Source organism: Budorcas taxicolor, chromosome 2 (genome assembly GCF_023091745.1).
Source record: "Budorcas taxicolor isolate Tak-1 chromosome 2, Takin1.1, whole genome shotgun sequence".
Classification (NCBI taxonomy): Eukaryota; Metazoa; Chordata; class Mammalia; order Artiodactyla; family Bovidae; genus Budorcas; species Budorcas taxicolor.
Window position 1 is genome coordinate 71,464,411 of NC_068911.1, and position 26,243 is coordinate 71,490,653.

Below are 26,243 nucleotides of genomic sequence, written 5' to 3' on the forward strand. Positions count from 1 at the left end.
GACACTTGCATTTTATTTATAGATCAACATCTGGGTTCAAAGACATGACAATGAAATGCAAAATGTGTTCTTTAAAGTTATTCAGAAGCCCCAAGGACTACAGTTTTATTTCAGGGGGATGAAGAGGATGGAAAGAATTTTTCCTCTCAGGTGGGGAGGAGGATATGGGCACTTGCATAGCAGGGTAGAGAACAGACATTCTGCTTCAGTGTGTTGCCCTCCCCTGCCCTCCCTGCTTCAGTCTCTCTTCTAAACTCAGAAATAGCGGTAGATGTTTTCATACAAGGAGACTGGGTCCCTGTGGAAAGTGGATGTGGGGAATTGGAGGAAAGCAAGCTTGACTTTCTTTTTTCTCTTGAATTCCAACCCAAATTCTGTAAACTGAACCCATATTCTAGATTTCAGTTATGGGAGGGCTTGGTGTTATTTAACTCTTACTAAGGAAGAAAAACATTTTATCTTTTGCCTTCTCATGTAGAGAAAATAATAAATTCCTCCTACTCTCCATTCACTTATGAATTCTGGGAAGTTAGTTTCAGTTATAAAGAGAAATGACTTAATCCTCATCCATCCCCACCATCCTGGCACTAAAGCTTTAATGACAGGCTTCTTTTGCTTGGGAGGGAAACCGTAGGCAAGATTCCCTGCTCATGTCATAATTTTTGTCTTACTTTTTTCTGAAAATCATTGTCCAAGAGCTTGAAAGCTGCAGGCATTCATGTTAAGTCATTTCAGGCGTGTCTGACTCGTTGTGACCCTTTGGGCCATAGCCCATTAGGCTCCTCTGACCATGGGATTCTCCAGGCAAGAGTACCAGAGTGGATTGCCATGCCCTCCTCCAGGGCTGAAAACTCTATATGCATGCTTATTGGCAGGGCTCTCAGGAGAAAACTTTACTTGGAAGTGGCATCAAAAGTAGTGATTTAGGAGCAAAATTTTACTTTTGGTGTGATGAGCCTTCTACACATGAGGAGAGTGACAGTTAATAAGGTTAACTCTGGAAGTGGTCAAGCTGGATTCAAACCCAAGTCTCTGGCTTCCCTGTTCACAGGGTTCCACCTGTCTCCACTCTCAGCTGCAGATGTCAGAGCTCACACTTTAGTTCTGAACAAGAGGCATGTTGTGAATTACTTACCTCTTTTTTTCAGCTGTTCTAGTGAAAGTATTTTCTAATGAAAAGAGAAGGAATTAATGCCTGTTCTTATCACAATGCTAAACATTCCTTGCTCCATTTCCAGATATGCTGTTGGGTAATTGCTGCAGCTCGTCAGATACAGAAAATGAGAAAATTTTACTTTAGGAGCATAATGAGGATGGAAATTGGATGGTTTGACTGCAATTCAGTGGGAGAGCTGAATACAAGATTTTCTGAGTAAGTGGCTGGTAGGATTTTTTTTCTTTTTCTTTTTTTGGCCTGCACCACAGGGCATGTGAGCTCCAGTTCCCTGACTAGGGATTGAACCTATGCACCGTGCAGTGGAAGCACGGAGTCTTAACCACTGGACTGCCAGGTAAGTCCCTGGTAGGATGTTTTAATGGACATGTGATTTTTCTCTAATGGAACTTTTGTTTCTAAATTAATGACAATTGCAGAAACATTTTCAGTTCTTTTTGCTGCATTTTGTCTCTTAAGTTGGGCTTTTATAGGAAGCGTGACTTTTTCATAGGTAATGGTTTATCAAATTATTATGTATTATAGACGACAGTTTAAAAGAAGTAGGGTTATTTGGCCTTGAAAGGAGAAACTGAGGGATGTCACAATCTATGTCCCCATAAGGAAAACAATACAATCAGAATGAATTATTAATATCTTGCTTTGTCTGTTGATGTAATTTCTGCACATAAAAACAAAAGCAAAAAATTCAAAATAATTTGAGACAGATTTAAACTGAAAACTGGATTTAAATCCAGTTTATTTCTAAATACTTTGTTGTAGTTTAGTCACTAAGTCATGTCTGACTCTCTGTGACCCCCATGGACTGCAGCCCGCCAGGCTCCTCTGTCCATGGGATTTCCTAGGTAAAGTACTGGAGTGGGTTACCAAGCCCTTCTCCAGGGGATCTTCCTGATCCAAGGATTGAACCTGTATCTCCTGTATTGGCAGGCAAATTCTTTACCACTAAGTCACCCACAAAGCCCTACCTAAATATTAGTTTGAGTCGTTAATAGCATCCCCCCCCAACCCCATGTAATTTTTGAATGAGCCAAGCCCTGATTAATGAGAACTGTTGAAACTTATTGAAATTTGAGGTCCCATGAAAGACATTTAGCAGTGTAGTGACAATAAAAGAGGACTGAATATTGGGATCCCTAGTCTCCAGCACTGATTCTGCCTTTACGTATTTTGACTTTGAATAGATACTTATCCTTGTTAGAATACAATTGTCTAATCTCTATGTAATATCTTAGATCCTTTTGCTATTAAGTCCTGACCCTTGTTTGCTCCATCTGGACCTGAGATTATGGAAGGTTTGTAGGAATATGAATTTAATGTAATTATTGTCAACCAATACTCTGGAGCACTTACCCTGTGCAAGGCATTAAGGTATACCACAGAACTCCTGATCTCAAGGAACTTAAATAGCAAATAATCAGAGCTAATATATATTGATCGCTTATAATATGCTAGGCACTGTTCTACATACTTGACATATATTAACTAATCCTCATTGCTACCTATTGAGGTAGGTTCTGTTATTATCCCTATTTTATAGATGAGGAAACTGAGACACAGAAAGATTAAGTAACTTGCCCGAGAAGAGCTGTGTTTAAATTCAGAGTCTGGCTCCAGAGTCAGGACTGTTAACCACTCTCCTATACTACCTATAAGCAGGAAGCAATAATTACATGCACATACACGAAAACATGTATATGGATTAATTGGAGGCTTCCCTGATGGCTCATCAGGTAAGGAATCTGCCTGCAATGCAGGAGACGCAGGAGACACAGGTTAAATCCCTGGGTCAGGAAGATCCCTTGCAGGAGTAAATGGCAACCCACTCTAGTATTTCTTGCCTGAAAAATCCCATGAACAGAGGAACCTGGTGGGTAATAGTTCAGTGGGTTACAAAGAGTCAGATATGACTAAACCACTAAGCACACACACACAGATTAATCACATTGCTATAATACTTCTCCCTGGAGGATTATATAAATTTTTACGAAATAGGTGGTATGTGAATAGAACTTTGAGACTGAAAAGATTTAGCATATATAAAGAAAAGAAGGGTTCTTCATGTCAGACCGGGATGTTAGCTTTCAGTTCAGTTCAGTTCAGTCACTCAGTCATGTCCAATTCTTTGCAACCCCTGGACTGTAGCATGCCAGGCTTCCCTGTCCATCACCAACTCCCGGAGCTTGTTCAAACTCATGTCCATTGAGTTGGCGATGCCATCCAACCACCTCATCCTCTGTCGTCCCCTTCTCCTCCTGCCTTCAATCTTTCCCAGTATCAGGGTCTTTTCCAACGAGTCAGTTCTTTGCATCAGGTGCCCAAAATATTGGAGTTTCAGCTTTAGCATCAGTCCTTCCAGTGAATATTCAGGACTGATTTCCTTTAGGATTGATTGGTTGGATCTCCTCACACTCCAAGGGACTCTCGAGTCTTCTCCAACACCACAGTTCAAAATCATCAATTCTTTGGCGCTCAGCTTTCTTTAAGACTCCAACTCTTACATCCATACATGACTACTGGAAAAACCATAGCTTTGTTGGGAAAGCAATGTCTCTGTTTTTTAATATGCTGTCTAGGTTGGTCATAACTTTTCTTCCAAGGAACAAGCGTCTTTTAATTTCATGGCTGCAGTCACCATCTGAAGTGATTTTGGAGCTTAAGAAAATAGTCTCTCACTGTTTCCATTGTTTCCCCATCTATTTGCCATGAAGTGATAGGACTGGGTGCCATGATCTTAGTTTTTTGAATGTTGAGAAAGAAAAAGAGACAAATAAGATGGTTTCCAAAAGCCTTTGCCTAGGTTGAGTAAACATTAGTTGGTAAAATTGGATTAAAGGCAAACTCTGTTGGCTATGAGGGTAGAGGCTTAATGACCTTCCACACTACAGCAAATTTTCCAAGACATGAGAAGCTACAAAGTTTCCCAAGGGCAATGGGATACAGAAATGGGAGCATTTAGGAAAAAAAAGGTTAAACTTTCTGGGCAAGAGATTCGAATTGACCAAATTCAGTTTTAGTGATCACAGCCTCTTTTGTTTCTAGTGATGTTAACAAGGTCAATGATGCCATTGCTGACCAAATGGGTATTTTCATTCAGCGCATGACCACGAGCATCTTTGGGTTCCTGATGGGATTTTACCAGGGTTGGAAACTGACCTTGGTTATTATCTCTGTCAGCCCTCTCATTGGGATTGGAGCAGCCATCATTGGTCTGGTAAGAATGTCTTCTCACTTCTCTCCATGGGAAGACTTTTGCACTGAGAAACAGCCAAAAATGTGAAACTTGTTTCCCTTCTCCTGAGTGTTAAGTTAATATCATTTTCACTACATTGATTTATTTTGTTTGATTATTACTCAGTATCAAATAACATTCCATTATTAAAGGTGACTGTTTTAATAACACATATATTATTATATTAGTAATATTAAAAATGTGCTTAGTCATTCAGTCATGTCCAACTCTTTGTGACCCCATGGACTGAAGTCTGCCAGGCTCCTCTGTCCATGTGGATTCTCCAGGCAAGAATACTGGAGTAGGTTGCCACGTTCTCCTCCAATAATAACTGTATTAACTGTACATTTACTATTTTGCCAGGCATTATTAGGAGCTTCATGGACATGATCTATAATTTTGCAACAATCTTATAAAGTATTAATGCCATTTTAAATATAAGAAACGGAGGCTCAGAGAGGTAAAGGGACTTTTACAGAACTGCACAGCCAGCAAGAGACAGAATGGAAGTCGAATTCAAGGAAGCCTGATTCCAAATCCCTACCCACTGTCTAGTGTACATATGGCTTCCGTGGTCTCTCAAGTTTAGATGCTTCCCTCAGAAAAACCCAGCAAATACACCTGGATCAGTACCAAGCACATACAAGAGATTTCCGCAATCACACTGTGATCTCCATCCCATGTGATCAGTTTCAGAGAGGTATCTGACCCATTCAGAGAAGTATCCCAGTCAGTTTCCATTCCCCAGATATGCAAGTCAGGAAAAAGTGTAGGAGTAGGAACTTGGGGTCATCCCCCCAAAAAACACTCCCAAAGACTGAGAAATTATTTCATTTTACTTTCAGAGCAGTCATATGAGATAACACATCATGGGATCTGGTACACTAATAATTTGCTGTAAATGAGAATAGAGTTTAAGTGGAAAACTGCACACATATTCAGATCACTGAGCAACAAGTACCAATCTCCATGACTATATTTTCTAGCAAAATATTCTCTACCCTCCACTGGCTATATTACTCAAACACATCCCAGGTAATACAGAGTGACAATAGCAAAGAGCTCACTCTACTTAAGTAGGTCACCACCTGGCTCTATCACTTGGCTCAAGAAAAATATGTTTAACCTGTCAAATGTCAGTTTCCTCCTTGTTAAAATAAAGTTAATAACCCCCAAAGTCATTGTGATGACTCAAGGCATTATCCATGTTATACACTTAGCACAGCAGTAGGCACAGAATTAATTGCTAAAGAGATATTAGCTTTTATTTTTTTCTCAATCTACTGAATCATGCAAGCTTTACAACAGTTTTTCCTATCAAATGCTTTCCAGTGGCACTCCAGGAAAGCCTCAACTTTTTCAGCGGGTTGTTGGGGACTCTGCAAACATTTGATTCAGCATTTTTCCCCTCTAAATATATTTAATCTCTTACTTCAAACCCACCATAGATTAATAATCACCCTTAAATGGCTCATGTGTCACATTTTAACATGTTGGAGACCAATAACATGGCCTGGCTTACTTGGACTCAAACAGGCTCAAAGCATAGTTTCTCTTGTCATCTTAGTGTCTATATTTCAACTTCTTGTAAATGTGTCACCAATTTGGAATGTTGCAGTTCTGCACTGGTTTCTTCTTGGATTCAGGTCTGTGCATGTTTGTGTAAAATGATGTGAGCAATTTTACAAAGCTCAATTCAAAAGCAGAACAGAAAAAGGGGGAGGGGCAATATATGACATATTAGAAGTGATTGTGGGTCTTGTATGCCTTTTCTGACTTTTATATTTACTGTAGGAAACATGATATTGCCAATATGCATCTTTTAAGCTCCTATATCAGTTTAGCTGGGGTATTAAGAGATTCTTTAATGTGATTCCCTGGTGGGTCAGATGGTAAAGAATCTGCCTGCAATTCAGGAGACCAGGGTTTGATCCCTGGGTTGGGAAGACCTCCTGTAGAAGGGAATGGCCACCCACTCTAGTATTTTTGCCTGGAGAATTCCATGGACAGAGGAGCCTGGCAGGCTACAGTCCACGGGGTTGCAAAGAGTTGGACACAACTGAGTGACTAACATTTTCACTTTTCATTTTACAATAAAAACTGATAACATTTGCAACTACGGAATTTTCTCATTACCTATCGGCTTCTCTGGTGGCTCAGTGTTAAAGAATCCACCTACCAATGCAGGAGACACGGGTTCAATACCTGTGTTGGGAAAATCCCCTGGAGAAGGAAATGGAAACCCAATCCAGTTTTCTTGCTTGGAAAATCCCACGGCAGACTACAGCCCATGGGGTCTCAAAAGAGATGGGCACAACTTAGCGACTAAACAACAATAACATGCCACCTCTATATATTTTAGAAGTACATTAGAAGAGAATTGTGGTAAAAACTGCAGTGGCATCCATACTAACCAAATTCAAATTTTAATGTTGACAAAACGATTCTCACTTTATTGTTGCCTTTTCAATCTTGTGAAATAAATATACTGGAATAAAATACTACTTGTATGCTAAAATTCTAAGATTTTGTTTGATGAGAGTTTTGCTGCTAAAAGTTTGGAAAAACTTGGAATATAAACTCCCTTAGTCTGGGTACTATGTATACTTTTTAGATTTCTGAGTCAGTTAATCTTTCACAACATTTGCTTTCTCCCCTTCCTGTTTCTTAACCTGTGTCAGTGAATTCTTTTGGTGGTTGATTCTAAATAGGACTCAATTCAAGTCCAATTTTAGAAGAAGTAACTTGTGTAATATCAAGTGCAATGTCTTTTTCTTTCCTTTTGTGAAAGGCAAACCTAGTTAATTGATCCCCTACAGTAGAGTCAAAGTGGTATAATATTCATCTGAGGTTTTCTCCTTTGGAATTGCCTCTGCATATCATATCATGTGTCTGGCTGCTCAGAACCTCTTTCTTATTCTACATTCTAACCAATATGATGCCTGCATGGGCCTTGGTCTTTGTATCTGGTATTTGTAAACTATAACATGGCCTTTGGCCAATAGTAATGAAATGTGACAATTTGACTTGAAAACATCATTAATATGGTGACCAAAGCGCTGTGGTCCCACAAAATGCTCTATCTGGGACTTAATCTGTGAGAGGTTTTTTGATGCTGACTTTTAATGGAATAATTTTGATATGTCAACAAACATCCATGAATGAAGCTTGGTGGTGGCAGTGGTTTAGTTGCCAAGCCTTATCTGACTCTTTTGTGATGCTCTCTGTTTCTGGGATTTCCCAGGCAAGAATATGGGGGTGGGTTGCCATTTCCTTCTCCAGAGGATCTTCCCAATACAGGGACTGAACCCGAGTCTCCTACATTCCAAGTGGTCTCTGGCATTGCTGGCGGTCTCTGGCATTGCTGGCGGTCTCTGGCATTGCAGGTGGTCTCTGGCATTGCTGGCGGTCTCTGGCATTGCAGGCAGTCTGCATTGCTGGCGGTCTCTGGCATCGCAGGCGGTCTCTGGCATCGCAGGCTGTCTCTGGCATCACTGGCGGTCTCTGGCGTCTCAGGCGGTCTCTGGCATCGCAGGCGGTCTCTGGCATCGCTGGCGGTCTCTGGCATCGCAGGCGGTCTCTGGCATCGCAGGCGGTCTCTGACATTGCTGGCAGTCTGCACTGCTGGCGGTCTCTGGCATTGCAGGCGGAGTCTTTACCGACTAAGCCACCAGGGGAACCCAGATGAAGCTTAACATGGCTCAAACTTGGACCAAATTCTTTCTTTGGTAAACACTGTTCCAGTGGGAATCTAGTTTTGTCTTAAGCCATACCACATGTTTACTCTGCCAAATGAACCACTGAGTGACAAGGTGACTTACCTAATTATCTGGTCTTCACATTTTATTTTCTTCTTTTGGATTTCAGAGTGTGTCCAGATTTACCGACTATGAATTAAGGGCCTATGCCAAAGCTGGCTCAGTTGCTGATGAAGTCATATCATCTATCCGAACAGTGGCTGCTTTTGGTGGTGAGAAAAAAGAGGTTGAAAGGTTAGTTAATTGAGGGACTTCCTTGTTGAGTCAGTGGTTAAAACTCCGAGCTTCCAATGCTGGGGCTGTGCATTCTATCTATCCCTGGTCAGGGAACTGAGATCCCACATGACTCGCAGCAAAGCCAAAAAATAAAATAAAAGGGGAGTAAGAAATGAAAGAAAAAAAAAAACTTAGTTAATTGAAAGGTCTGACACTTCCTTGGAGTTTGTTGATCTGCACACTACCCTGAATCTTCCCTCGTTTGGTATAAAGTGGCAGATTCACCTTGCTCTGGTACCCAGAGGGAACTTTTGTTCAAGAAATAGCTAAGCAAAATAATGAGATTGGTGAAACACATACAAAAACTCCCAAACCTTTAGCTTCTTGTTTTTGAAGATGATGTAGTTGGTGGTTTTTAAAAAGCCATTCTAGTTTGGATACTTACATCAAACTCTGATGATGTGTGTGTACACACCCCCCACATACTTCATGCCAGTTTAAACCACTGTCTTCTGCCATTAAGGAAAAGCTTACAAGATTTAAAATGCAATTCTGCACATTTTTATTGAATAGCATTTTATTCAATGTGTTTTCTTAGCTACTGTATGCTCATTTGAAGTCCAAGATTTCCATTCAGTCAAACAAAATTTGACATTGATATATTATAGACCATCATTCTAGGCGATAACTGTTCATGAATATCAAAACCTAAATGGCCAAAATAACACAATTGTTAAAACTTTGATTTTGTTTATTTTTCCATTTTTTTAGTATTTATTGAGTGTTTTTCAGGTTCTAGGTACTGATTCTATAAAATAGCCACCAACTTAATTAAACTCATTTCATATGTTGTAGATCTGGCATGATCACATTCTCAGTTGCTGCTAAATTCACCAAATGAAAAATAAAATAGGACTTACAATATCTAATTATCCTCTTTTCTTTTTTCTCTTTTGCTTCTTCTGGTTGTAGAAAAATAAGTTTACCATATTTGTCATAAAAAATTTCAATAGCCCATTTCCTCCACTATGAGAGATATTATCTTTCATACCATGTGACTTAATAAAAGAATTCAAACTCAAAGAGTGTTGCAGTGAAAAGTAAAGAAAAGGAATGAGGGTTTTTTTCTTTTTTTTTTTCCTGAGGACAAGAAGATAAAGAGAACAGTGAGAAGACCTGAACAATCCTACTTTTTTTTACTTTAACTGCTCCTACTCTGCTTATCTATAACTAAGTTTGCTTTTCTGCCCCCTTACTCTGCAAGAGTTACATATCACACCTATTATCCTTTGCTTACATTTGCAACAGCTTCTTCCCCTTGTGGTGCAGAGGTTAAAGCGTCTGCATGCAATGTGGGAGACCTGGGTTCAATCCCTGGGTCAGGAAGATCCCCTGGAGAAGGAAATGGCAACCCACTCCAGTACTCTTGCCTGGAGAATCCCATGGACGGAGGAGCTTGGTGGGCTACAGTCCATGGGTCGCAAAGAGTAGGACACAACTGAGTGACTTCACTTTCACTTTCACTTTCACTTCCCCTTGTAGCTCTTCTTTCTACATATCAGGAAGAAGGCCACAGAGCCATGGAACTGCCAAACTCAATTACTGGGTTATTGATGCTAGCATATGTTTTTGAACAAGATCCTAACACCTTTGTTTCTCATCACTGGCTCCTGACTGCAAGCCCTCATCTTATATAAGCCCCTAGACTCCTCATGGAGTGGGTCACAGTTCTTGAGGCATGAGCCTACTGTGTTTCTCTCTCTGCCGGCTGAGAATTAAAGGCAGCTTTCTATTTCCTCCAAACTCTGTCTCTGTATTTTCTTATTCCGTTCCAGTCAGCAGATAAAGTGACGCTTTTGGCCAGCAACAACAGTACTGGACCTCTCACGTCCAAATCTTTTTGTTGAAGGTTTTTTTCTCCTGGGGGCAAAACTCGCCCCATCGTACTCATCTAAGAAATCATCAACTATGAGACTTTCTTAGGCAACGTCTATCGATACATTGTCAATGCCAGCTTGAAACAAATTTCAAGAAACTACACAGATGTGATTGTTGTCTTCGTTCCCTACAGCTGCTCTGTGTTTGGAGTGATTTTATTTTCGTTGATTAAAACCACTGCATTGCGGCCTGTTTTAAACATTTTAACTTAAGCTGCTGTTGCTAAAATAGACTCAAATGTTTTCTCTTCACAGGTATGAGAAAAATCTTGTGTTTGCCCAGCGCTGGGGAATTAGAAAAGGGATAGTGATGGGATTCTTTACTGGATTCATGTGGTGTCTCATCTTCTTGTGCTACGCGCTGGCCTTCTGGTATGGCTCCAAACTTGTCCTGGATGACGAAGAATATACACCAGGAGTTCTTGTCCAGGTACTTCCATCTTGATGACCTAGACAGAACATTTCCTGCCTGTATCTGGGAAAAGTCCAGAGAAGGCATTTTGTTTATTCCGTTAGTGCCTGAGACAGGACAGCCTCAGTGATTTGATGGAGTCCATCTGCAGATACAAGCAATACTTAAGACTTTTATAGTAAAGGGATGTTGAGCATTTGAGTTGATAAGATTCACAATTCAATGCTTTTCAATCAATGGAAGATTTTATAGCTGTAAAACAAAGATTTTTCTAACTGAGTCCAAAAGATAATATGTCATGAAAATGGAAAGACACGAATCTCTCAGGTAAAAATTAAGTTTATGTGGTTGAGCTTAATAATAGCATGAGATATGTGCTGGACATAGTTGTGAAACAAAATGAGTTACTAAAATATGAAGACAATAATACCCTCAACTGAACAGATAATACAGGCATATTTTATTTCTCACTTGAACTGTAGCCAAGCTATAGCCAATGCCTTGGCTACTTTAATTTACAATATCTTTTCAGTTGTTCTTTCAAGAATTAATTATTGAACATCTACTATATGCCAGATTAATATGAAGTGCAGAGGATTCAATAGTGAGCAAAAGAAGTGTGATCTTTGCCCTGATGGAATTTACAGTTTAGTGGGGGCAGGTGAGCAATAACTAAATAATCACATCACTGTGTAATGAGAATGGTATTATATGCTACAGAGGACAGGGCCCTCAACTGTGAAGAGCAGGGTAACCAGGTGTGGCTGGGGTCAGGGAAAGCTCTTCCTCTTGCTTGCTATCCCCAAATCTGCCCCCGCTGCCACCTTTATAGCTCCTGTCCTTGTTCAAATTCTTAACTGGATGGCACTTCCCCAGTCACGTGTTCCATGATCATCCTCTCTTTTTTTTCTCTTCTTGGGGCTTCCATGGTGGCTCCGTGGTAAAGAATCTGCCTGCCAATGCAGGAGACCTGGGTTTGATCCCTAGGACAGGAAGATCCTCTGGAGAAGGGAATGGCACCCCACTCCAGTACTCTTGCCTGGAAAATCCCATGGAAGGAGGAGCCTGGTGGGCTGCAGTCCATGGGGTCGCGAAGAGTCGGACACGACTGAGTGACTTCCCTTTCACTTTTCACTTTCATGCAATGGAGAAGGAAATGGCACCCCACTCCAGTGTTCTTGCCTGGAGAATCCCAGGGACAGGGAGCCTGGTGGGCTGCCGTCTCTGGGGTCACACAGAGTCAGACATGCCTGAAGCGACTTAGCAGCAGCAGCAGGGAAAGTTGAATAGAAATTTTATTTGCAAATAGAAATGATTATTAGAGGCCAGGCTATAATCATTCTAAGCCACTGACTTTATTTCATTAAGAACCTGATAATACACTAAGAATGACTTTTAAAAAATATATTTATATATTGTTTAGCTGCACTGGGTCTTAGCTGTGGCACATGGGATCTTTAGTTGTGGCACGTGGATTCTTAGTTGCAGCATGTGGGATCTAGTTCCCTAACCAGGGGTTGAACCCAGGCCACCTGCATTGAGAGCTTGGAGGCTTAGCCACTGGACCACCGTGGAAGTGCCATTAAGAATGACTTTATAAATTTTGGTTTTTCTTTTAAAGATAAACAGTTGGCGTCACTTGAACTTTGTTTTAAAAAATTAAATATGATGAATCCTGTTTAAAATGTTTTGTAAACCTGAAAGGGATAGCATAGATGGAAAGTGTTACTGTTATTATAATTTAAGCACTTACTTAATAACTTTAATACAGCTTTGCACATTTGAAAAGCCAGTGAAAGTACTGCAGGTCTAAAATCTGATTGTTAAGTCTTTTTCTTTATTGACCTAATGACTCTTAAGAACTTCCAACTTTACCAAACCAGAAATACCTGTAGTTGACTTCAGTCTCAGCAGCTTGTATCTTCTCATTCTGCAGAAAGGCATTCATTGAGAAAAGACATTCTTCTTATGATTCCTTGACTTTGAGTAGAGGAGAGAAGTGTTCACAAATAACAGTTTCAGAGGGAATAATGAGAAAATGATAAATTGAAAATACACAATTCTGGTTGGAACTGTTGGATTAAAAAAAAAAAACCCTTGGTGAATCTCTCTAGAAATGATCCAATTTTATGGTTTTGTTAAAAGGTAAATTCAGGCATATTAAAACTTCTGGGGAAAAAAAAGTAAAAATTAAAATAAAAATTAAAAAAAAAAAAACTTCTGGGAGTTTATTTGAGCAAAAATAATTCCAGTTGGGCATATCAAACCAGGAGTAGCTAGAGAGGTTCTATTAATAGAAGTTAGGGAAAAGACTTAAACAGAGAAGAGAAGAGGAGGAAGCAAAGCCAGGAAATTATTTGGCTGGCTGTAGCTTACGTAATTGCCTTATTTTGTTGTTGTTTTAGTTGCTAAGCTATGTCCTACTCTTTGTGACCCCATGGACTGCAGCATACCAGGTGACTAGATAGCATCACCGGCTCAACGGACATTACTTTTACCTAACTCTGGGAGGTAGTTGCCTTATTTTGGAAAGCCTCTTTGGCTGTTTGTGATTTAGCTTTGTAGTTAGGTTTTGATTTCTTAGCCTTGAGGCATTCAGGGTTAGGTTTTGGTGGCTTACATAATCTGCTAAGGCATTAAGGCTACCTCAGTCTAATGGCAACCTTGTTTAAATCATTTAACAAGTTTTCACCTTCAAGTTTCCTGCCCAGTGGATTATAGGCTACTGTATACCTTCTAGAAAGAATTCCTTCTGTCAACTGATACTTCTTGAGGACTTACTATGTGCAGACATGATATGTAATATGTCTCTAACTTTCAATCATCAGTTACTAACCTCATCTCTTACTCCTTATAAGCCACCATTTATATCTTAAGAAATTTTTCTCTGGGAAGAGGAGAGACATTCTTTACCAGTATAACTGTTGGTAAGCACTCCCTTTCTGGTTCTTTCTCTTTCTTTCTCTTGCGTGTGCATGCACTTTACTGGCCATCCTCTGAGCTGTGAACTATTAAGGCTGAGTTTGCATGAGCTGAGTGTTTTTAATCCACTAAACTAATTAACAATTAGGTTAATCTAACACATTTTGTGATGCACAAAATCATTATTGGCCGCATGGTAATTGGGCCTAAATGGTAAGTAGTTCACATAAATGGCTGTAATTAGTATCACTTGTACATGGACAAAAACCACACTCTGTGATCTATTAACAAAAAAAGATAAAAGGGAACTGAATGATGCTGAAGTCTGCTCTTTCATGCCCCTTTTAAGTTTCAGGACTTGGTAATGAAAAAGTAACAGCAGTAATAGAGAGGAGCATTATTTAGTGTATACAAGGTGTCAAGCACTGAGTATTTAATATAATTACCATGTGTAATAGTCACAACTTCATTCTGTAACTGATGCCATTATGCCACCACTTAAAAATGAGATGGAGCCACGAGGTGAGAATTATATGCCAAGTAGCAGAGGGTGGGATTTGAGCCCAGATTTCTGTGATTCTGGGACCCGACCCATTAAGCACTGTTTTCCTGTTCCTGAATCTCTTCCAAAGGGCCACAGATTTCATTTTATTTATTTAATTGAAGTACAGTTGATTTACCATGTTGTGTTAGTTTCAAGTGTATAGGAAAGTGATTCAGTTATACATATATATATATATATATATTCTTTTTCAGATTCTTTTCCGCTATAGGTTATTATAAGATATTGCATACATTGATAGTTCCCTGTGTAGGTCCTTGTTGTTTATCATTCTATATGTCATAGTTTGCATCTGTTAGTCCCAAACTCCCAATTCATCCCTCCCCTACTCCCCTCTCCTTTGGTAACCACAAGTTTGCTTTCTGTGCACAGATCCCCTCTCCAGCATAGCACACCCGCAGGTACACTGTTTCTCAGAGGCTTCCTTCACCCACCTTCTTCCCACACTGACGTTTACAGGGCTAAAGAGTGTGATATTTGGATTGAGAGATGATGCTCTCCCAGGAGATGTGCTAGCTCCTGCAATGGTATTAGTGCTTGTGATGCAGGAGACCCAGACCAGATCCCTGGGCTGGGAGGATCCCCTGGAGAAGGGAGTGGCAACCCCCTCCAGTATTCTCATCTGGAGAATTCCATGGACAGAGGAGCCTGGTGGTGGGCGGAGGGGGCGGGGGGGGGGGGGGGCGGTAAGAGTCAGACACAACTGAGCAACTAACACTTTTTCTTTCTGTCTGTCTCACTCACTCTTCACCTAAGAACCCTAAGAGAGATATTCATTTCAGGTAATGCTTGCAAAAACCAGGCTGATCAAGGGTTTAACTTCAAACTTCAGTTTAGGCCACTAGTGAATTGGTCTAGACCAAGGGTCAGCAAACAATGGTCCACAAATCAAATTGAGACTGTGGCCTGTTTTTGTAAATGACATTTTATTGGAACATAGGCACCATCACTTTTTTCCTACTGTCTATGATTGCTTTTGTCCTACATAGTTGAGGAATTAAGTTGAATAACTGCTTCAGCCCATATGGTCTGAAAAGCCTAAAATCTTTACTAACAGGTCCTTTATGGAAAATGTTTACCAACTCTTGAACTAGGACATGTGGAAAATTAAACCAAGAACAAGTACTGTTCTGTCTGTTCATCTTATCACTTCCTATGTGGAATCTCACTTCTTTCATCTCCATCATCACTATTATTTCTGTAGCTGTCTTTAATCATCTCTACACACATTATCATTTAATCCCTGTAAAAACTCCTTGATGTATATGCAGTCATTTCCCCCATGTTATCAATAATGAAATCAGGGCTTGAGAGATTAAGTAATCTGCCCATGGGAGGAATACCTGCCATAATTAAGGGAAAGGACAGATGGACAGATGGAGAACAGATGAAGAGAGAATGTTTGTCTCCATGCATAGCCTAGGGGATTCAGGAAGAAGTCAAGATGCTGGCCCACAGCATCATGATGTATAGAATAGAGAGGATATTGGAGAGGGAGGAGATGGCTGACAGGCTCTGAGAAGCCCCATTGCCTGGCCATAAGGGAAAAAGAGAATGGGGAAGAATTTGGGGGCATTTTTTTCTGATGTGGTATAATCCATGGAAAGAATCCAGCTATGGAACTACCGCAGATTAGGATCACTTTATTACCTGAAAAAGACTACATTCAAGCAGGAGTCAACCTTTATTTTAGCTCAGGAAATAACTCCAATCCTCAATAGATGGCGACCGAGGAAACAGCCTCCATGTGAGTCACGCGACAAACCATCATTCTTTGGTTGAAAGGGTAGAGAGAAAGAATCCTGTGCTCATCCTAGAGGCCAGCATGAGCAATTGGCTCTTCCTTTACAAAGAGCACTGATGAAAACAGTGCTGTTGGCTAGGAACAACTGACCGTGATCAGGTAGCCTTCCCCTAACTTAGAGAGATGGCCAGGTTTATGAGTCAAAGGACGTCTTCCCCAGCTCTACGCAGGAAGCTGGCTACTCCACTTGTGTGCAGTAGCAGCAGATGAGCCTGACAGCTGGACAAAACGTGAATGGAGAAAGTGAAAGTCACTCAGTCATGTCTGACTTTTGTGACCCCATGGACTGTATATTCCATGGAATTCTCCAGGCCAGAATACTAGAGTCGGTAGCCTTTCCCTTCTCCAGGGAATCTTTCCAACCCAGGAATCGAACTGGGGTCTCCTGCATTGCAGGCGGATTCCTAACCAACTGAACTATCAGGGAAGCCCTTTATTCAAATAGTGCTCTACCACTTAATATACATTGAGACATTAAGAAAGTTAGGCAGCCTCTATACACCTCTGTTTTCTTTATTATTTTAAGGATTAAATGAAATATTACAAGTAAAGCACTTAGAAACATACCTTATTATTGTTGTTATTATTACTGGTGGTAGTGGTATAACTGTGCATGCGTGAGTGCTAAGTGGCTTCAGTCGTGTCCAACCCTTTGCGACCCTATGGACTGCAGTCTGCCAGGATCCTGTGTCCATGGAATTCTCCAGGCAAGAATACTAGAGTCCTCCTCCATAGGATCTTCCCAACCCAGGGATCAAACCCTCATCTCTTACGTCTATCTGCATTGGCAGGTGGGTTTTTTTATCACTAGCGTCACCTGGGAAACCAGGTATAGCAGTAGTTATCCTAAAAATTAGTTTACTAGTAGCAGGAATATAGCAGTAGCAGGAAGCACACATTGCACGTAACAAACACTGGTATATTCAAGCTAATAATAGTGTCTCTATTGTTTCAGCAACCCTTTCACCAGAAAACCATTGTAAGACTGTTTATATAATGAGTCAAATTCTTGCGCCATGACTCTAACCCACTCAGTGTCTATATGCTGCCTTACTTACACCTCTTCTGACCTAAAAGCATGTTATTCTTTGTAGAATAGTGATGTTCAATAAAAAATAATGTATTCTTTTAAATCATAATAGTAAAAAAATTGGAGATACTTTATAGTACAAAAGATATCCCAAGTGTTTCCAAAGAGTTATTTAGCTTTCAGACTCCTGCAGAAGGAACTTCCCTGGTGGTGCAACGAATAGGAGTCTGCCTGCCAACGTAGGGGACATTGGTTCACTCCCTGGTCCAGAAAGATTCCACATGTTGAGGAGCAGCTAAGCCCATGCACCACAACTACCAGCCCTAGAGCCCAGGAGCTGCAACTACTGAGCCCTCACAGCTAAAGCCTATGCGCCACAAGAGAAGCCGCTGCAATGAGAAGCCTGCATGTCAAATTGAAGAGACGCATCTAGAGAAAGCCTGCATGCAGCAATGAAGACCGAGTGCAACAAAGAACAAATTAATTAAAATAAATAAATATTTTAAAAAGCTATGTTGTGAGCTGTCCTATGGAGAGGACCAAGTGTTAAGGACTACATGTCTCTGACCAACAAAGACCTAAGGTGGTCTGTTCACAGCCATAAAAAAAAAAAAAAAAAAAAAACTCCCATGAAAGAATATTTCTGAGAAAATTTTGACTTTACATGGATAGCCCAAATGACAATGAACACTATTTACAAACTGATGAAAACTATGTTTCTCTCTTTTTATTTCAGATTTTCCTTAGTGTCATAGTAGGAGCTTTAAATCTTGGCAATGCCTCTTCCTGTTTGGAAGCCTTTGCAGCTGGGCGTGCTGCAGCCGCCAGCGTCTTTGAGACAATAGACCGGGTATGTAAAAGCCAAAAGTAGAGGCCTGCCGGGGTGCAGCCCTGGTGGATCCAAGGAATTCGAAGGGGAGATGGCATCAGTGAGGAGAGATTTATTTATTTAGAAATATAAAGAGAGATTAGGAAAGAATAGTGTAGTAGGAAAATTAGTGGAGAAAAGAGGCTGAATAACTTGGTTTACATCAAAAACCAATAAAACTCCGAGACAAGGAGTTTGCAACATCTACGTAGGCTACCAGCGCCGACTTGAATAGCGGAGGGTGCCCTGCCTTGGGCTCCCTCTCGCGTGGGTCTTAGAAGCCAGGGCAAATAAGTAGACACAGTGAGCCTCCACTCTCCAGATGGGAATTCAGCCAGAAAAGGGAGAAAAGAACGACATGGGGGAGCCAAGCATCGGTGCCAGACCCACAACTTTATTTTCAAAAGCAGCTTATATACCCCAAGTTGTACATAAAGAAATAATGGAATATGCAGAGTTATGCAGGGGCAGCAGTCCTGACCCTTATTGAGACCAGGTTTTCTTTTTGCATACCTTCCCATATACAAAAGGTCTTAGGTGGTTTTACATCATCTTCTGACCAGGGGGCCTGTTAACATTTTTATGGCTCTTTTCCTAGATAAATGTCTATCAACCAGAAAACTCTTTTTCCCTTGAAGTGTTTTCTCTTTAATCTGCATCACCCCCAAAGTCCTAAATAAAGTTATATTCCTGTAGAACAAAGGTGCAGTGGGTTATAACAAAGAAAGTACTTAACTCAAAGATCTAATGTTGCTAATACCAGGGCTACTACCTGTTTTTTCTACATGCCAACTATATCAACAAGTGAAAATTTGGCAGCAAGTATTGGCTCAACAAATGAAACCCTTAATCAGCCCTATTCTAATGATTTTGACTCCTCGGAAGCTCCTACATTCCTAGGATGTTTTAAGCTTTCTGTGCCTCTTGTGGTCAGGAGGCTGCAAACAATCACATGCGCAGCTGTTAACAGTCCGGCAGGCAGGCTAGAAAGCCATCAGAGGGGTTTTTGGATTGAAACACTCTTATTATGCCCAGGAGACTTATTATCTAAAAGCTCTAAATTAACTTTTTCCAGAAAAAGGTGGTGGGGGACAGCCCCCTGTTAATGTCAGAAGAGTAGGTGGAAAGCATAACACAGTAAAGCAGGCAGACTCTGGTTTGGGGGCAGATGCATGAGCAGATCCAGCGAGGCTCCCTTAAGGCCCAACTTGCCTTTGCCTGTTGGGCCCCTTAACCTCATGACCTTTGCCACAGGCAGGACTCCTCATGCTGGCTCCCGGCAGAGGCCATTAGCAAGTTGAGGGTGGGGAGAGAAATGAACTCATGAGGAATTTATCCTCAGTGTTAAAAAATATGAGGAACTATCACAACGCCCTTCATTTAGCAATACTTAATAAGTCTTGTCATGAGCCAGACCGCAGTATGAGATGGGAGTGCAAGAGTGAAATACAGCAAATAAGGCCCCTCCTCTCATATCATATGGGAAATAGGCACTGGCATATCCAAAGATAGGATAATATTAGACAGTGATAAGTACAATGGTGCCTCAGATGGTAAAGAATCCGCCTGCAATTTGGGAGACCTGGTTCAATCCTGGGTTGGGAAGATCCTCTGTAGGAGGGCATGGCAACCCACTTCAGTATTCTTGCCTGGAGAATTCCATGAATAGAAGAGCCTGGCGGGCAGCAGTCCATGTGGTTGCAAAGAGCTGGACGCAACTGAGCAACTAAGAAGCAGCAGCAAGACAGTAATGGAAATAAAACAGGTCACTGCGATAGCAGTTGGGGTAGGGGAAGGAGACTTTATATTGAGTGACAGTGATGCCACTTATGAACTGAGAACCAAAGCAGGTGAGTCAGCCATGCAAAAAAGTACTTGGGAGAGGAGTGATGCCTGGGAGGTAAGAGCAGGGAGTGTATTCATGGGAGAGACCTCCAGGTTGGAAAAGGGCTTGGTGAGTGCAAGGAACTAAAACAGTCAGTGTAACTGAACAGAGTGAGCAAGAAAGAAGATGGAGAGATGGGAAGCAGCCAGATCATACAGGACTTTAAGACCCAGTTCATAAGATTAGATTAACTTCTAAATGTGACAGAAAGTCTGCAGGCTTTGACCCTGGTAGCCTAGCTAAGATTTTCCTGATTAATCTATTGGAGCACACTGGACGTCAAGATAGAAAGATCAAAATCCAAGAACATCTTCTCTGAGAAGACGCTCAGGACTGAGTCAGAAGCCCTGGAAATCCAGACGTGCATTGTGGGTCCCTACATTGTTAGTGTTGGTGAGATTAGAATCTGCTTGAGGAAACTGTCCATCACTTTATCTGTCTTATATTTTGGGGTTTCATTTATTGGGCTATAGAAAGATAGTTGAAAACCTTGTAGAGCGATCCAAGTTCTACCTCATTCTTGGCTTTGTTGTATGCTCAAATAAGAGGTGTCTAAAAGTCCCTTGAAACTACTACAAAAAATTAAGGCATTTAAAAATTATTATTTTTACTAGAGAATAAAGAAGGAGAAATAGATGACACTGTAGCCCCAGAAAGAGTTAGGATGATGAGTTTCTCTCACGAGGGTAAGAGAAGAAAGAAGTTGACCCTGAGCGTTCTGGTAGCAGGAGGTAACCCTCACTCTAGCCTGATTATCCACCATGGTTAAGGTCTGAATTAGGCTCACTACTAGCAGCCATGGAGGTGAAATTCAGCATGTCAGTTAAAAGTTGGTGGCATCTGGGGACACCACTTGAGAACAGTCAGTTAGTGTCAGTCATCATCTACAATAGTCAAATGTAGGGTGCTATTGGGTCTTGACCACTTTAGACTCCTCTACTTCCTCAATGAACAAATGTGTATCGTCTGTCAAGTTAGGTAATGGTGACGATCACATAAAAGAAAAAACATTAAAACTCCTGTAGACTGTCTTTTTGGGTATCTCAATATTATAATACTCCATAATAGTATCAATATATTATATACCAATATATTAATTACAGATTAATACCATATATTATATTGTGATATTTTCACTATCTAAAGTATATCATAGTAATATAAAGTAAATACTAATTAAATTAAGTTAATGTGATAATGTTTTATACAAATTATATGATCATGGCAGTTTTAATTATAATTAATTATACATTATTTATGTAAATTTGGTTATATATAAATCTACATAATCTACATAATATATAATATAGTTTAATACAATTATATAGCAATAGTAATTACACAGTAAACATCTCAACATTCATTTCCCAATAAGTGTTAGTGAATATTATTACTATTATTAATACAATTTAATGTAGAAGCAGCTTATCTTTGGCAATGTTTAGCCTGATTACTGTTCTGTGTTATGAATAAATTCAAACTGAGATGGACAGTAAATGCATGTTATACATGCTATTGCTCAATCCCTTTTACATTCCACTTCAGAAACCCCTCATTGACTGTATGTCAGAAGATGGTTACAAGCTGGATCGCATTAAGGGTGAAATTGAATTCCATAATGTGACCTTCCACTATCCTTCCAGACCAGAGGTGAAGGTACGTGCCAATCTTTTTCCAGTTTTCTTCTTTGATGATTCATTTCCAGAGCCACAAATTATTTGTTTTTCTGAAGCATGACTCATTTTCCAGAAAAAAGGCACAGAGGCATGTTTCTCTGGAAGTGTCCTCAGGTCTTGTTCCTTAGGCCACTAACCACATTCCTTTTGCTAATAATAATATACAAATCTCTTTGGTAGGAACAGTTTGGTAGCACATTCAGGTTAAGTCAGCTGAGTGACACTCTGTTGAAATGAGTGGCAGGTCCTGTCACTGTGAGAGCAAGCTAAACAAACTGCAAGGCAATCTGAACAATCCAGGACAGCTGTGCCAAATATCTCTTTAGAGGCTGCAGAAGGTAGAACCCTGCATGGGTGGGGTATGAAGTGGCAAAGGAAAGCTGCTCTCTGAAATTTTTTACTTCCTATCCATGTTTACAAGGATCATTAGATCAGTCCTTAGAGGAAAGGTAATTTTGTAATCTTATAATCACTGTCTTGTACTATGCAATTGTTCTGGGCACAAGGTAATGAAAATTTACAGTGTTCCCACACCTACTGAGCAAGTGTCTTTAAAGGCAATTTACCCTACAGGAAACTTAGAATCTACTTCTCTAAAAGAACTGGCTTTGGAAGGAAAGGAGACTTATTCCTCATTTTTAACAGAGTATCTTTAGCTACCCTTTCTTTTCATTTATTTACTTTTAATTGAAAAAATAGTTGATGCAAAATATTGTGCTCTCAGCTGTACTACATAGCAATTAGATATTTGCATACATTATGAAATGATCACTGTGGTAAGTCTAGCTATCATCTGCCCCTATCCAGAATCATTACAATATTATTGACCATATTCCTTATGTTGTATATTATGTCCACGTGCCTTATTTATTTTATAACTTCAGGCTTCTACCTCCTTAACCCCCTCACATATTTCCCCCTCTGGCAATCTCTCATTTGTTCTCTGTATCTCTGAGTCTGTTTTCATTTTGTTTTGCTCGTTTGCTTATTTTATTTTTTAGATTCTACATATAAGTGAGATCATACAGTATTTGTCCTTCTCTGTCTGATATTTCACTTAGCATAATACTTTTTAGATTCATCCATGTTGTCACAAACACCAATATTTAATATTTTATGTATGAGTATATTCCTTTGTGTGTATGTGAGTATACATATGCATATATATACGTATATATATATTCATCAATAGATAAATGAGTATAGAAGATGTATATATATATATATATATATACCACATTTTATTTACTCATTCATCCATTGATCTATTTAGATTGCTTCCATATCTTGGCTATTGTAAATAATACTGCAATGAACACTGGTATGCATATATCTTTTCAAATTAATGTTTCTGTTTTTTTTCTGATAAATACACAGCAGTGAAATTTCGGGATCATTTGGCAGTTCCATTTTTAATATTTTGAGGAAACTTTGACTGTTTTCCATAGTTAGCTACTCTTCCTTAATATTTCTATTATCCCCACAGAGGTCATGGAAATGCAACTTAATTTTAATACTACATAGTTGTAACATAAGTAAATTTATATATATACACATAGAAACAAATATACATCATACATACATACTTCAGTTCAGTTCAGTTCAGTCACTCAGTCGTGTCCGACTCTTTGCGACCCCATGAATCGCAGCACACCAGGCCTCCCTGTCCATCACCAACTCCTGGAGTTCACTCAAACTCACGTCCATCGAGTCTGTGATGCCATCCAGCCATCTCATCCTCTGTCGTCCCCTTCTCCTCCTGCCCCCAATCCCTCCCAGCATCAGAGTCTTTTCCAATGAGTCAACTCTTTGCATGAGGTGGCCAAAGTACTGGAGTTTCAGCGTTAGCATCATTCCTTCCAAAGCAATCCCAGGGCTGATCTCCTTCAGAGTGGACTGTTGGGATCTCCTTCAGAGTGGACTGGTGGGATCTCCTTACTTATATATGTATATAAGATAGGTACATGTATATTCTGATATTTCTGAAGTATATTCTTGATTACAACACACATACATATATAAACATTAAATGTAAAAAGTGCCTAGTGAAATATAAATAATAAGGTAGTACTTACTCGGTAAACATTTTTGAATAAATGGCTAAAAACTTACTTTATAATATCTGTTCAGAGACAGCTGTTCAACAAATACCAGTTGAACTGAAATACATTTATTTGATTTCTGTTTTATCTTCTATTCTCAATGCCAGTAGTTTGCTTTAACAAAGTCTTCTACTGCTAAGTGACTTTCTCTCCTAAGCTAATTGGGACAGTCTCCTTGAGGTAACCTGGCATGTCAGAAATGTTTTAAATTGGATTTTGGAACATAGTTCTCGAGGTTGGCCTGGCTTATTTACTTCAACAGTGTTACCACATGTCATTTTATTTGTTGGCTATGGCTATTGGTAGTGTGCTAAATGCTAAAACCACATCCTAGCACTGTTTACTAATTTTTCTGGTTATTAGTGAAATTCAATGGCTGTTGCTATGAGGGCATAAGTAAACACATACACAGGATCCTAACAAAGTGTTCTGACTTGTAGCCTAATTGATGATGATCTGAACATTGTTCTTTTCTTTTCTCTGCAGATTTTAAATAAACTTAGCACAGTCATTAAATCAGGGGAAGTGACAGCTGTGGTAGGATCCAGTGGAGCTGGGAAAAGCACAGCGCTGCAGCTCATTCAGCGATTCTATGATCCCACTGAAGGCATGGTGTGTATCTTCTAGAAACTTCATAATACACGGGGATGTGTGCACGGATGCTCAGTCGTGTTCAACTCTTTGCAATCTCATGGACTAGCCAGGCTCCTCTGTGCATGGAATTTTCGAGGCAAGAATATTGGAGTGGGGTGCCATTTCCTACTCCAGAGGATCTTTCTGACCCAGGGATGGAACCTGTGTCTTCTGCCTCTCCTGCATTGGCAGACAGATTCTCTATCAATGAGCCACCTGGGGGTAGGAGATTGAAAATGGTGATATATTGGTCAAATACAAACACCTAGCAAACACTGACAGCACTTTGACATCTGCATAGTTCAGTTAATGATTTGCTTGGTTTGGTTTTTTGGCTGTAACCTGCGGTATGTGGGATTTTCTCTCCATTGTAGTTGTGTTCGATGAATAATCAGTCCATCTGCTCAGTGATGTAACTGAATGTACAGATACATTCAAAATGGTATTGCTGCCTTTTCAGTGAGGGAAAATTTCCATTTCTTTCTTTGTATTATAACAAAATTGTTATTATTCCCTAAAGTTCTCCAAACACTAAGTATAAGAAAGCTTACATGGCCGGAATTAACAGAGAACAGCTCTTGATTGTTACTCTGAGATGTTAGGTCTAAAAATAATTACATTAGTGTTGCAAACTACTTAGTCTCTTTCTCCTTGTGTTTGTCTGACTGTAAATATAGACTGAAATTTAAAAATATTAATAATTGCTATTTATCACATATTATATGTCAAATACTTTATAGAGATCATTACTTGTTTTCACAGCAACTTCCAAAGATAAATATTCCCATTTTACAAATGAGGAAGCAACTCTCAGAGAAATTGAGAGTTGCCCCAGATTTGAACCCAGATCTGTTGGATGTCAAACACTATGCTCTTTTCACTCTGCCTCGTAACCATTCTTGTTAATATCTCCTTGATGCCTTGAGATAGAATCATTTGACACTATATTAAATGACTTCTTCCATGCAATGAGCTCTATATAATGCAGGTACTGTCAGAGTGACATGTCAAATGTGATGAGGTTTTCTTCTTTCACAGACACTTTACTCTCTGATTGGGTATTCTTTGCTACATACCACTATAATTATACTCTGAATATATAGATATCATGTTTTTTATATAAAATGTTTATATTTTTGCTAATCGTAATGTTTATTTACTTATCCCATTTATAGTTTCAATTGCATTTGAACACCTGTGTGTCATTTGATGAATCAAGCCAGAAAGTAAGATTTTGTTCTGAAACATACACATATATGCAAGATAGAGACCACTGGTCATTTTCTTTGTATCTTTTGAAGTTCATTTTGGCTTCAAATCAAAAGATAGAAATATTTAAAATATGATGAATAACTGACCGTACTCTTCATTGAGAAATTAAAACTTTTTCTATTCTTGGGCCAATCGAGTTAAACTGAGTAACCTTTATATTAATTGTGTTTCTACAATGAATTGTCCTACAGCTATGCTTGATTTCAACTTATATTGTCATCCTTATATTAACAAATACATTATAAGAGGAATTGTTTTACACAGTCTTGTGGGTCTCGTTTTTTCTCCTCATAGATCAAGTACAGCACAGTAGTAGTATTCAGAATCTTGAAGGATTCCAAGAGAAGTGATGTTGTGGTTTTTGTTCTCTAGGTGACCTTGGATGGCCATGACATTCGCTCTCTTAACATCCAGTGGCTCAGAGCTCAGATTGGGATAGTGGAGCAAGAGCCTGTTCTGTTTTCCACCACCATTGCAGAGAACATTCGCTATGGCAGAAAAGATGCAACGATGGAAGATATAGTCCGAGCAGCCAAGGAAGCCAATGCCTACAACTTCATCATGGACCTACCACAGGTACCCCTAGCCTCTCATTCCAGAGGGAAACCCAGAATTCATAGAGGGAAAAAATTACATAGTAATACGCATTGCTTTTCATTTGCATTCTAAATGATCAATGTCACGTTTTCATTTTGTGCCTGGAAATGTACTTTGAATTCCCCTCTTTGTCTGAAAATATGTTGTGGTTAATACATTAAAA

At 39.7% G+C, this 26,243-nt stretch overlaps 1 protein-coding gene across 1 annotated transcript in view; it reads left to right on the plus strand.

The window, feature by feature from the left end:
* Window positions 1–26,243, plus strand: part of ABCB11 (ATP binding cassette subfamily B member 11) — an 81,970-nt gene that overhangs the window by 13,013 nt on the left and 42,714 nt on the right. Inside the window, exons 6-13 of the mRNA XM_052635862.1 lie at window positions 1,239–1,372; window positions 4,217–4,388; window positions 8,274–8,398; window positions 10,573–10,747; window positions 17,784–17,897; window positions 21,346–21,456; window positions 24,065–24,190; window positions 25,856–26,059. Of these exons, the coding sequence (XP_052491822.1) occupies window positions 1,239–1,372; window positions 4,217–4,388; window positions 8,274–8,398; window positions 10,573–10,747; window positions 17,784–17,897; window positions 21,346–21,456; window positions 24,065–24,190; window positions 25,856–26,059 (1,161 nt within the window). The remainder of the gene's footprint in view (window positions 1–1,238; window positions 1,373–4,216; window positions 4,389–8,273; window positions 8,399–10,572; window positions 10,748–17,783; window positions 17,898–21,345; window positions 21,457–24,064; window positions 24,191–25,855; window positions 26,060–26,243) is intronic.